The following is a 13,186-nucleotide window of genomic DNA, read 5'->3' as shown; positions in this document are numbered from 1 at the left end:
GCGTCGGTTAATGAGTCACCTAATGTCAGCTTTAGCCGAGTCTAACTTCTTAGTGCTGCTCTCTTCCTGCCGCCGTGGGTAATTTCCCCCTTAACCTGGTTTTTAAAATGTGGTGGAGAACCTACAGTGCAACGTCTGCTCTTTGGTGACCTCTAATGTCCTTCCCTGCAGGCTCCCTGGAGGGGGCATCATCCAACTCGCCCAAGCACAACACCCCAGAAGCCCCCAGCGCTGCCCTCCTTCCCCCTCCCCAGCAAAACACCAACGCACATGCCCAAATTTACTTTTATTTAGCATACATAGGAAACAGGACGCTATCAAAAGAGAAGAGGGAGAGGGGGAAAAAATGAGCCAAGAGCTGCACAGGAGAGCATGCACAGACCTGCTTCCAGTTTGCTCCCAACCACCGACTCTCCAGGGTGCACGCACTCTGGGAGGTGGGTACAGCCCACCACGGAGGCGAGAGCGGCTGGGAAACACCCCCAGGTGGGATTTCAGCAGTGAGCATCGGTGTTCACTGCCGCAGGGAAACAGAACCTGTCTCACAAAACCGTGGGGATACAAAAGTGTTGAGCTTCACAAATCCTTCAGCCTCTTAAGATGTTTCGTTATCAAAAAGATAAACAAAATTTACTTATAGACTTTTGGGTGCCTATTCAGCTGTGCCCTGGCCAAGTGGGGCAGCAATTAAAAAGAAAAAACAGAAAAAGGTAAAGGGAGAAATTGACATTAAAAGTACAAGGAAAAAAAGGCCTGGAGAGAAATGAACGTTTTGGACCCTCGCAGCCGCTCCTTGACTGCAAACGGCCGATGCGGTGCCTCGTCTCCGTGTCTGAGTTCCGGGTGGCGAGGCACTGCAGTGGTGGTGGGATTCACAGGCCACACAAGGCGGAGACGCGGGCGCACCCTGGCTCCCAAGCTGCTCCCACGGGCGGCGGCTTTGTCCCCGAGCCTGCTGCGGGGCTCTGCGGAGGCGCCGGGCTCCTTGCCTTCCGCGTTCCTGCAGCGCTGAGCTCTGCTGTCCAGTCCTCAGCCTCTACCCAGGCGGCACGGACGCCAGGCTCCTCGGTGCAGACACGGCGACGCGCAGGACCCCCGGGGAGAGGGCCCCCACGCACGTTCCAGGAGTGACCATTTAAAAAATAAGCCCCGCCCCCTGGGAGGGACTGCCAAGGGGTGTGGGGCTTCTCTTTCTGGAGCGATGAAAACGTTTTAGAACTGACTGCGCTGAGGGACGCACACCCGCGATTACACTAAAAGCCACTGGCTACACCCTGGCGACTGCACGGCATCTGAACGGCTCTCAGTACAACTGCTTTTTAAAAAAGTCCCCCTTCCCCCCCAAATACTACACAAACCGGGATTTCAGTGTCCTGGCTACACCCTTCTGCCCTTGGTCTACACAGCAAGGCAGGTCTAAGTCTGGGTTTGAACGCACTATCAACACTACCATCTACGTGGAGGCGCGAGGGTCCCTGCTCGCTGACAACTCGGGCTGCGCGGGTCTGCCTTTCCCACCGCACCTCCACTCTAACTCTGACGAGACCGTCCTCCTTGAAGGGCTCTTTCCACCACGGCGACCGGGGTTCTGCTTTCGATCTTCTCAGCGGGCTCCAGCACCACCTGCCGAGGTGAAACCAGCCGCCGGGACCCTCTCCTCCCTGATAGGCCCAGATGCGGCTCGGCGGGCTCTGCCTTGACCTGTCCGCAGAAGCCGCCCGCCGCAGCTTGGTCCGGGAGGCTGGCCCGGGCCTGGCGCCGGGGAAGGACCCCCGGGGGTCCGGTCTGGAAGCACGCAAGGCGGTGCCAGCGGCTTCCACACAGCGCGGGAAGGTCAGACCAGGGGCTCCCGAGACACAAGGAGACGGAGGATCCGCGCGAGGGCGCGCGCGGCTGCCGGCCCGGCGGCGCTTTCCTCGGGGTTCAGGGGCCGCCTGCGCAGGCCCCGCCGCAGCTCACCTGCCCGTGCGCGGCGGGGGCGCATCTCCAGGGCGGCGGGCGGGGCCGGGCCCGCGGGCTCTCGAGGGCCACGCGCCTCTCCCGCACGCCCGCGGGGCGCTGGGGCAGGACCAGCTCAGGAGCCCTGCCCGGCGCGGGGGTGGGCCCGGGCTGCTAGGGCTTGCTCCGCCGGGGGAGCGCACAGCCCCCGGGACTGCCACCACCTCGGCAGGACGACGCGGGTTACACCAGGAACAGAAGCAGCGGGGCGCGGGGTCTAACACTGGGCCTCCGCGCAGCACGGAGAGGGGCGCTGGCTCAGACGGCCGGGCCGGCGGGGCTCCGGGACCAGTCCTCGAGGGCGCTGGAGGGGGACGAACAGCTGCGCAGGAGTCCCAGCGGGCGCCCGCTCACTTGGCCTTCACCACCTGCTCGTACGGGGGCGGGGGCGTGTTACAGTAGGAGGGCGGCGGCGGGTAGGCCGCGCTGCCGTGGGGCGAGCCGGGCTGCGCCTGCAGGGCCGCGGCCACGGGGTTCCCGGCGGGGCTCAGCCCCAGGCCTCTGGGGTCTGTGTAGAACGGTGGTCCTGGCTGCTGGGCTCCTGCAAGACAGACGGCCAGGTGTGAGAAGAGGGGCAGACCCCCCCCACCCCAGCACTCCCCGGGCCCTTCCAGGCCACCGCATGGGGAGACCACCTGCCCGCCCCCAGGCAACCGTGCCACTCAAGACCCTGCCCCACACGGAGTCCACTGGAGCAGACAGGCCACTGCAGAAGTAAAACCAAAAGAGCCAAAAGGGCCTACGTGGCTCAACGGATAGGCATCCGCCTACCACATGGGAGGACCAGGGTTCAAACCCACGGCCTCCTGACCCCTGTGGAGCTGGCTCACATGCAGTGCTGATGCGCGCAAGGAGTGCACCCCGTAAGGAGAGCCCCCTATGCAAAAAAGCGCAGCCTGCCCAGGAGTGGCGCCTCACACACAGAGAGCTGATGCAGTAAGATGACACAAAAAAGAGACACAAATTCCTGGTGCCGCCTGACGAGAGTGCCAGCAGACACAGAAGAACACACAGCGAACCGACACAGAGAGCAGACAATGGGAGGGAAGAGGAGAGAAATAAATCTTTAAAAACAAACAAAAAGCCACAGGCAGTGGCCACACAACAGGAAGGCCCAGGGAATCGGGTGGGGCAGGAGGCTTAGAGGTCACTATTCCAAAACATAAATAACAAAAACGAGCTCGGCTAGCTGAGAGGCCTCATTACACACTCGGAGTGTTGAAAAACTGCGGCCATAGTGAGGTAAGTGAAGTCTCGGCTAATTTCTTTTTGGAAGAACTGGAAAGAGGCCCGTCACTTCCTGATTTGCAACCCAGAATTACCAGTGGCAGCTCCACAGCCCCTTTGAATACAGTGTGCTATATCAGACCGTTTCTGATGAAAGGTCTCCATTTCCACCTGCTGGGTTAAGACAAGGGGTTTTATCAGAAGAGGGTGAGCCTGGATTCATAGAAAGGTGCAAATGCCAGCAGGACTGGGCTCATGCGTTTACAGAACCGCTACTTCCCCCAGTACTGCTGGAGCACACTCTCTTCTAGGAGGGTGAGGAAAGGATGCAGTGGCCTCCACCAGGAGGAGGGAGGATGCGGTGGACTCCACCAGGAGGAGGAGGGCGGATGCAGTGGCCTCTACCAGGAGGAGGGGGATGCAGTGGCCTCTACCAGGAAGAGGAAGGATGCAGTGGACTCTACGAGGAGGAGGGAGGATGCGGTGGACTCTACCAGGAGGACAGAGGATGCAGTGGCCTCCACCAGGAGGAGGGAGGATGCAGTGGACTCTACCAGGAGGAGGAGGGCGGATGCAGTGGACTCTACCAGGAGGAGGAGGGAGGATGCAGTGGCCTCTACCAGGAGGAGGGGGATGCAGTGGCCTCTACCAGGAAGAGGGAGGATGCAGTGGACTCTACGAGGAGGAGGAGGGAGGATGTGGTGGACTCTACCAGGAGGACGGAGGATGCAGTGGACTCCACCAGGAGGAGGGAGGATGCAGTGGACTCTACCAGGAGGAGGGAGGATGCAGTGGACTCTATGACTCTACCAGGAGAAGGGAGGATGCAGTGGCCTCTACCAGGAGGAGGGAGGATGCTGTGGCCTCTACCAGGAAGAGGGAGGATGCAGTGGACTCTACCAGGAAGAGAAGGGAGGATGCAGTGGCCTCTATCAGGAGGAGGAGGGAGGATGCAGTGGCCTCTACAAGGAGGAGGAGGGAGGATGCAGTGGACTCTACCAGGAGGAGGAGGGAGGATGCAGTGGCCTCCCCAGGTACAGGATATGGGAGGGTCTGGAAACACAGAAGGCAATAGGTGGGAACCAGACTGGTGGCCATGTCCCCAACTCTAGCCTTAACTTTCTTTTTAATGGGTAGAAATATCTCAGCTGTTGTTTTTGAGTCGATTTTTTTAGGTGTAGTTACTCTGATCATGTGGATGACATTTGAGAACAATGAATTTTTTTTTTTTAAGAATTGTGAAAAGCAAGAGGTACTTTGGGTTTTTCCTGGGTTAAATCAATTCGGAAGGTAAACTGAAATCCGTTCCGAGTTGGGCCCCTGTAATCCACGGAGGTACTTGGGGTTCAGAGAAGCTGCCTGTGAGAGCATGCACTGTCGTCTTGTGCAAGTCTCCCTCCACCGAGGTTTAACTGAACCACGGTCCGATTCCTAGAAAGACGGCCACCAAAGTGTCCAAAAGACCCTCCAAAGCTGGCATGAATCAGATCGGGGAACTCTACAAACATGCTCAGAGAGAGAACGTGGAATGCACACATAAGGCCAGAAATCCATTCCAGGCGTCAGCAGGAACGCAGTCAGCCCACAGCTGTCACCTGTGTCACAGCCCCCTCACCTCACACCTGCCGGGCCCGGAGGCGGCACCTGCTCCCATGGGTGCCCCTTGCCCTCTGCCCTGCAGGACGTCTGCTTACTCTCCTTCTACCACCCATGGCCAGGAGCTTCTCTAGGACAGGGATTTTGTTTTACCTCTGGACCCCTTCATATTTTAAAATGAAGAACACTAAACTTTACAGGTGTAAGCCCCTAAAGAATTGAAAGCCGGCTCTCAGAAAGATACCTGCACACCAATGCTCACAGTGGCACCATTCACTATTGCCAAAAGGCAGAAGCCAGGTGTCGCCCGACAGGTGAACGGACAAACCCCACATACGTACACACAGTGGAGAGTGACTCGGCCGCAGGGGAACGAAGTTCCTGAAGCTTCACATTATATTAGGTGAAATCAGCCACACACACAAGGGCAAATATTGTACATACTTACAGGAAAGCTCCAGAATAAGCAAACTCATATAGACAGACAGTACCTCAGCAGTTACCGGAGGGAGGAGGAGGGAATGGGAGGGCCCGCTCGGCGGGCGCAGAGTTTCAGTTTAGGGTGATGGAAAGTTTCGGTGATGGACGGTGGTGACAGCACAGCACTTCAAATGTGATCAATCCCACTGAATTGTAGATTTAAAAATGGTTAAAATGGCAAGCTTTATGTGACGTGTTACCACAATTTTTTCTTAAATTGGAGACTAAAAAGGAAGAGGGGATTTTAATAGCTCAGGCAAACTGAGATGAAGTCATCTGAGTATCACAGAAGAAACAAAACAGAGAGCAGGCAGGGAATTTTACCAGCGGGGCCTGAGGCCTAGCTCAAGGCGGGAGTGACTGCGCACTGAGGAGAGGTCTCAGACAAAGGCCCTGGCTCCTGCTCCGCAGACGCCACAGGGCCCTCCACCGGAGGGCACTGAGGCAGGAGAAGGGCGGGGCAGGTGGGAAACGCCACCCCTCAGGGCTGGGTGCCTCTGGGAATCGTGTAAAGGTGGTGGGAGTAGATGAACTGCCAAGGAAGCGTGTAAGGGGGTGAGGAAAGACGATGGCTGAGGACAGAACCACCATTTAAGGCAGGACAAGACCCGAACACTGAAGGTTTGTGAGAAGGACGCCGAGGAGACCAGCAAGAAACAGGAGAGAGCTGGAGGTTCCATGACGGCAGCACACAGGAAGGAGAACTTTCAGGAAGGCCAAAGTGACTGGCACTCGCCAAGGTCAACATAGGAAGTGCAACTTTCCAGTGGCTGTGGCAGTGGGGAGCTCTTGTGCCCCTTGCCCACAGATTTAGTATGATAGGTCCAAACCCCCTGCAGCGGCCAAGAACATTCAGGTCAGGGTAGGGTGAAGCCTGGGTCACGGGGCAGATGGTAGCTAAAAGAGTTGCAGGGCAAAGGAAGATGTTTTGTTTTAAAGGTGGGGTAATTTATTTATGTAGCCCCCACCCCAAGATGCCCCCCCTCCCCGTTTTGTTCCTCGTCTGCTCGTTGTCTGTTTCTTCTTTAGGAGGCACCGGGAACCAAACCCAGGACCTCCCACGTGGGAGGTGGGCACCCAACTGCCCGAGCCACATCCACTCCCAGGATGACGTGTAATATTTGTAAGGATGGGAAATGCTTGGGCATGTTTATAAGAAAGAGAGGGTTTCTAGGTTGAGAATACAAGCCTAAGGAGGACGGGGCCTACGAGTGGGAGTTAGTGTTTTGACCCCGTTGTCCGCACAGAGACTGGGCACAGGAGGACTCCGTCAGCCTTTGCTGCTGGGAAGAGAGAAGTGGTGCAGGGAGGCCTTTTAAAGCAGCTCAGGGGCAGACTCAGAGCCGCAGGGGAAGAGGAGCAGGTGCTCACGGCAGGCAGCCTCGGCAACGCTACCATGTGCTGATGGCGACCGGGCAGAGGATGAAGGGAAGATTTGAGGGGTGCCAGCAGAAAGACTCCCAAAATCAGAGAACAGGGGGAGCGTGCATAGGTCACAGAGGGCAGCAAGCGGTGACGGGGAGCGACCGAGCACAACAGCAGGTGTCTCAGCAGGGTGGGGACTTGATGCACAGGCGTGGCAGAGGCAGGCGTGGCAGGGACAGCCAGGGGAGAAGCACAGGAGAAGAGGGCCACCCTTAAGCCTGCAGGCCCATCGCAGACAGCTCAGCTCAAGAAGGAAAGCACATCACATGGAGCATCTAGGAAGATGCTGCAGTTACAGCAGGACTGTCTCCCAAGCGCACAGAGAAAGACTGGAAGAGATGAGCAATGAATGGCAGCTGCACTGCTGCCCCACTTCACTCAATATACCAATATATTGATATATTGCTATAATGATAATACCAATCATTATGCGACATTATATCATCCACTTATTCTTGAAGAAACCGCGTCTCAGGCAACTTGCCCAAGATCGTGCAGCCATTATGTGGCAGCACCAGGATTTGAGCTCTGATCCAGCATGCCGAAAGCCTTGGCTCTTTCCACTATGCCACGCATCTCTCACAACAGGATGGTGAAGTGGGGCAATAAGTTCAGGGAAAGAAGACGGGAGAACCAGAGAAGACGGGACCCACTGGGCCAGCACTGCGAGCGCCAGCCAAGACCTGGCTACGGCCGTCACGAGCCAAGCGCCCCAGCCTGCCTGTCTCCACGGGAGCCGAACGTGTTCTATTTCTTGATGCAAAGTGAGTGGATAAATCTTAGAAACCCAGGAGCAGCCTCGTCTCTCTCCTCAGAGAGTCTCTGCGTGATCTGAGAAGGTGCTCTCGTTCAGCAAGGAGCAAGAACAGCGCGTTCAAGGTGTTCACGTCAACGTCTTCTCCGCGGGCACCCTGCACAGCCCCCCGAGGGTCCTAGCACCAAGAGGTGGGCCGGCCAGTGACTTGAGCAGAGAGCTGGGAGTGGGCGCTGGGAGGGGGGCTCAGGAGCGGGCACTGGGAGCGGACGGGGGGGGGGGGGTCTGGGCCCGGGACGGGACGCCGGGAGCGGGGAGGAGGGAGGGGACGCCGGGAACGGGGTGGGGGCCTGGCAGTGGACGCCACCCTTGGCCGCCCAGTGCGGCGCTGACCTGGTCCTCAGGTCCCGTGCGCGCCTCCATGCGAGCCCTCCCGAGGCAGCCCAGGTGGGTCTCTGCGCTCCTCCCCGCTCTGGACCCGGCCTGCATCCTCGTGGTTTAATCGGGACCCTGGTGCTGACTTCGCACCTGCCCAGCTCCAGCCCAGGGTGCTCTCCAGGGGGCAGGCCTCAAGCACGTCACAGCAGACCTGGCCTCGGCCTCCACCCCTCCCGCATCCCCCAGTTGCCCGTGGACCCTCAGCGCAGCCTCGTGAGGGACAGAGGCCCCCTAACCAGGTCCTTGCCGACCTCAGGGGCACCCTGCTCAGTGCTGGGCCTTACTCGTTACTCCCAGCAGCCCAAGCACTCGGGCCGCGCCCTCTGGGGTCAGCCTGCAGGCCCCTCCGGCAGCACGCCCTGTCCTCTCCACACACCCCTCCCTCCAGCCTCCTGTCCTGCTCTTTTCCATTTGTCTTGCCAGCCTCAGCTCACAATCACGACCACCAGGAAGTCACAGCTGCCTGCCCGCACCTGCCTTCCCGGGCCATCAAGGGCCTGGCCCTCTTGGCCCCGAGACCAAGCGGTGCACACCCACAGCACAGCCCTGGCCCAGCGCGGTGCAAGTCCCGGGGCTTTCTGCAGATAGAGACAGGCTAGCATTCATCTCTGTCACTTCAGAGTCCAGAGGAGCACCCGCACGTGGCAAAAGTTTCCCAAACCGGGAGCAAACGGTGCGAGAGGGGCTGGGTGGCGACTGTGAGCCGGGCGCGGCGCAGGCTGTTTCCCGAGGCACACTTGCTTCTGGCAGCACAGGAGCAGGCTGCCCCAGCCCACCATGCCGGGCCGCTGCGGCCTTCACTCCAGTGTCAGAGGCTGATCAAGGGGAAGGCCAGCGCCACGCTGGAGAAAAGCGAGAGGCGACGGCAGCTGTGCACAACCTAACCTGCCTTTCCACTCCACAGTCACAGCGCAGAGATGGCGCCAGGAATTAGGAGGATGGGAATGAAACGTTTGAATGTGGAGATGAAGAGGCACTGGGATATAAAAAACAGACCTTTTAGAATAGCGGGTGGATAAATCATGTCAAGGAAATGAAGGCCTCGGTGGAATATCTTGGCAGCTTGGGGAAGGAACATGCGGGAAAGCCTGTGGTGGGGCCGAGGGCACTAAAGAGAGGCTGAGCTCTGTGGCGAGAAGCTACAGGCGCCCTGGCCAGATGGAAGCAACGAGGCGAGAACGAAACCGGCCCGGGCAGAGGATGTCCCTGACCCTGACGTCTGCTAGATGTCTGCCCTTTTCATCAAAAGCAGAACTCCAGCTCCTGGCAGACAAGGTGCAACCTAGCTGACCACTCAGTCTCCTGCAGAGAAGATAAGCTGAAAGGGGAAGTGACACTGCCCGCCCAGCTCTAACCCAGCAGACTGGTTTAGCGAAGTGAAAGGAAGGGGCGTTCACGCAAGGGGAAAGTCACTGCAAGAAGGACCGAGGTCTGTGCCACAGGCAAACGCAAGCCAGCTGCAGAGATGTTCCCACAAACGGTCACAGGATTCCACAGGCATGCGACTGGACTGGAAAGCCCCATAAAATCCTAACTTCACCTCCACAATCACTGATAAGGTGAGAACACACCTTTGAAAAGTTCCAGACAAAGCCTGTGTGACTGATTCTAAAGGACAGAATGGGAAATGGGCAAGTACAAGTACTTACGTACCAGGATAAAGGAAGGCCAAGGAACCTGAAGCTTGGAGCAGATGCTGGACAGAAAAGAATCATTGTTTAAAAAATCTGTGCGTGGAGAAAAAAGAGGATTAAGAAATAAAGCAAATGGCCAGGAGAGAGTGGATGTGGCTCAAGCAGGTAAGCTCCTGCCTACCACACGGGTGGTCCCAGATTCAGATCCTGGTGCCTTTGGAAAAGCAAAAACAAACAACAAGCAAAACAAATGAAAAAGACCAACTCAGAGAGGCTGATGTGGCTCAGTGGTTGAGCCCCAGCTTTCCATATTGGAGGTCCCAGGTTCAATTCCTGGCCCCCAGTAGCTAAAAAAAAAAAAAAAAGGAAACGGTTAACAGAAAGATCTCAAATCTCTTCTCTGTCAAAGACAACAGTCTGCACTATGAGTTAGGAAGAAAAAATATACAGGTGAGGGAGAGTGAAAGACCCAGATGAAGAAAAGAACAAATTGTTTTGGGGGGAGCAGACCACTCAGATTTCCTAACTATGACAGATTCTCTCTCAGTGTGTCAAAGAAAGAAAACCGATTCCATTATGTGCTAATAAGCACATTTTCTTGACAAATATAAGTTTTTCACATACATTGGGTCATTTAAGCCCTACAGTAATACTAGGAGACACATACTGTTATTCCCATTTCTCAGATGAAAATGCTTAAGTCCAAAGAAATTACGTGACTTGCCCAAGGAGTTCCTCCTTCGCGGGGAAGGGGCCCTGCTGGACCGCAAGGACCAAACTGGGCGTTCTTCCAAGCCTTCAGGCTGGTTTGAAGTTATCTATTCATTCTGAACTATTAAAAATATTTTTCAGTTCAACCTCTATGATTTTTTTTAAAGTAATGATATTGTTTCCAAATATAGTTTTATTTCTTCTTCTTAACGGTTAAATATTTTTCATGTTAATACTTTAGCATGAATTTTCCAGAAATCCTAGACTTTAAATATTAATGATGATGCCAAACATCCTAATTGTTTTCTGTTTCACTAAATACGATGTTGGCACTGTGTCAAGAGTACATTTAGCTCATTCAACAAATAATTACTGAACAGTTCCTATTCAAAAGGCACAGCTGCTAACACTGAGGGGTACAGCTGAGAATTTGGCTCTTGCCTTAAAAGACCCTCAAGATCTCGGTCCTCGAGGAGCTCACAGTCAGAGTCTGGCATTAAGGAAGGTGCCTTACACTTGTGGTTTTAAGAGCGCTAATGAGTGTTGCACACTGAACGTAAGCAGCTTTTCAGCACCTACTGAAGCCATCACACCAGTTGTTGGTACGCCTTACAATACTGACAGCAGTTTGCTTAACCTTAAACTTCCCTTTCTTTCTTAAGAAGGTCATGCTTGGTTCTGGTGACTTACCATTTTGGCACTTTAATTCCATTTCCTAAGATTTTTGTATCTATGCTCACTAAATGGGATATAATTTTATCTTGGTTTTGGTTTCCAAGTTATACTAGCTTTACAAAATAAGCAGATTTCCATATGTTTCTATATTTTGTAGTAATTTATGCAGTATTGAAATGGTTTCTTAAAAATTTTAAAGAAACCATGTGGAAGTAGGAGCCATTCTTTGAAAGTGACTTCAGACTTTCCCCTGCTTTTGGTTGATTGGAAGTTTCAACGTCTCTCTCTGTCTTTGGTAATACACATTTTTCATTTTACCAAGACTTTCCAATTCATTAACAGGCTTTTTTTTTTGTCATTTAAAATCTGAGTTTAACCTTTTTAATTTGTTTCATTTATTTTTTTAATCTTCAGTGATTAGACTTATCAGGAGTGGGACATGCAATATCATTTATTTCACTGCTTTTCACCAACCACTAACCTTTATGACTTACAATTCTATTTTTTTGCCTTGCATATTTATATTTTTATTATTTGCTTCTTCCTGCTTTCTGTGGGTTTATTTTATTAATTTCTGAACTTCTTTTGAGTTGTGAGCTCACTTCATTTGCTTAGATATTTCAAACTTTTAACAAGGAATAAGGCTCTAAGCTTGAGGCTTAGAGAAACTGAGTAACTTTCCCAAGATCAGCCACAGAGGGAAGCATCTGCATCCAAATCTCAAGGTCTATAATCCCTGCTTTTGTTAATTTATTCAGATTTTCTTTGTAGTGTAAAAACTGATGAATTCTTTTAGATATTCTGTGTACCTTTATCTTTTGATCAGATTATAATACCACTGCATTGAAATCCCTACATTTTTGTTTCCATCTTCCTCCAATTTCTAAACTTTTGTTTTATTTACTTAGAATAATTAATTTTTCAGTACACGGGACTCAACACAAATATATCTTCATAATACACGGCCATTTTTATCAGCATTAAAAAGACTTCCTTTGTGCGTGTGTATGTTCGTGAATTCATGGACTATTTCCTGAAGGCTACACAAAAGGCTGGAAAGAGTGGATGAACTGGGCACTGGAGGAGGAGAGAGGATTGGCATTGCGTCTTTTCTCACGTTAGATACATTGTGTACCTGCTCCCTGTTGAAGCAAGTGTTATCTGCTACCAAAAAAAGAGTTTTCAAGCTCCCCTTCAGGGTTTATGGAGATTCTACAGTTGAAATACTGCCTAGAAACACGTGCCTGTTTCAAGGCAGGGCTCTGGTGGCTCACCAGGAGAAGCAGAGACAAGTTTTGGGAGCAAGGAGAGCAGGAAATGCAGCCCTGCACCGGAAGGGATCACTTCTTCACTCCTGGTTGTAGAAATCAGAGGCTGAGAGGGGGATGCAGAGTGAGAGAGAGAAGTTTTGCTCCTCACAGGTGATTTTTCAAAAGAGAAGCAAAAATAACTGCACTAACAAGAATTCAGAGCAGGTCCTGGAATCCAAGCTGAGAGGAGGGCTAAAGGAAAGCCCCTTATCCCGACAGGACGGCGTGCCTGCGGGCCTCGAAGGTCCCTGCCCCGCTGTGCGCGCTTACCTCCACTGTCACTCCTGCCTCCACTGCCCACCCTTCTCTTTTTTTCGCTCTTTACGAAGCATCTGGCACTTCCTGGGCCAGCTGCTCTTCCACATCCCCTGGTCAGAAGCAGATGTAGATCTGAACTCCTCAGGTCGGGTGGGCCAGCCTGAGAGTCTGAGGTTCTCACAAGTTCCCAGGGGATTCCAAGGATGGAACACTTTTTAATGCATCTCCTTTCCAGAAGAGAAATCTGAACCACACCGCGATTGGGCCCTCCCTTCACGCCAACCTTTCACTAGGCAATTGGCTCTGGCTCTAAGCCAGAAGACACGGGCTCAGGCCCCCAGGGTCTCCCCAGCCCTGCTACACCCTGGCCCAACGCCTGGGCCATGGGTTCCTCTTTCCACTCAAGATTCTCTCCAAAAATTCAACACGTGGCAATAAAATCCTTGATCTCACCACTTCTCTGCTAAGCACCCTCTAACGAAGTCCCTTTACTCTTCTGCATTATATCCTTTAGTGGTCTCTCTTTGAAGTGGTATGTAATTGAATTTTGATTTTAATGCAACTCAATCATTTTTTTTTCTTCTTGCAGGTAAGTTTTAACACGTTTCTATCCACTGTCATTATATGTAAGTCTTCAGCCTCCCCTGGTGGTCACATTTTGCTTTCATGTTTATTTCTGA

The 13,186-nt window shown here is 53.4% G+C and overlaps 1 protein-coding gene across 2 annotated transcripts in view; it reads right to left on the bottom strand.

The window, feature by feature from the left end:
* Window positions 1-271: 271 nt before the first annotated feature.
* Window positions 272-13,186, bottom strand: part of VOPP1 (VOPP1 WW domain binding protein) — a 125,002-nt gene continuing 112,087 nt past the window's right edge. For both annotated transcript variants that reach the window (XM_058296576.2, XM_058296577.2), the window contains one exon: window positions 272-2,539. In XM_058296576.2, coding sequence (XP_058152559.1) covers window positions 2,349-2,539 — 191 coding nt within the window. In that variant the 3' untranslated portion in view covers window positions 272-2,348. The remainder of the gene's footprint in view (window positions 2,540-13,186) is intronic.

This window comes from Dasypus novemcinctus, chromosome 5, assembly GCF_030445035.2.
Source record: "Dasypus novemcinctus isolate mDasNov1 chromosome 5, mDasNov1.1.hap2, whole genome shotgun sequence".
Classification (NCBI taxonomy): Eukaryota; Metazoa; Chordata; class Mammalia; order Cingulata; family Dasypodidae; genus Dasypus; species Dasypus novemcinctus.
Note: the sequence above shows the minus strand (reverse complement) of the source record. Positions and strands in the feature narration are given on the sequence as shown.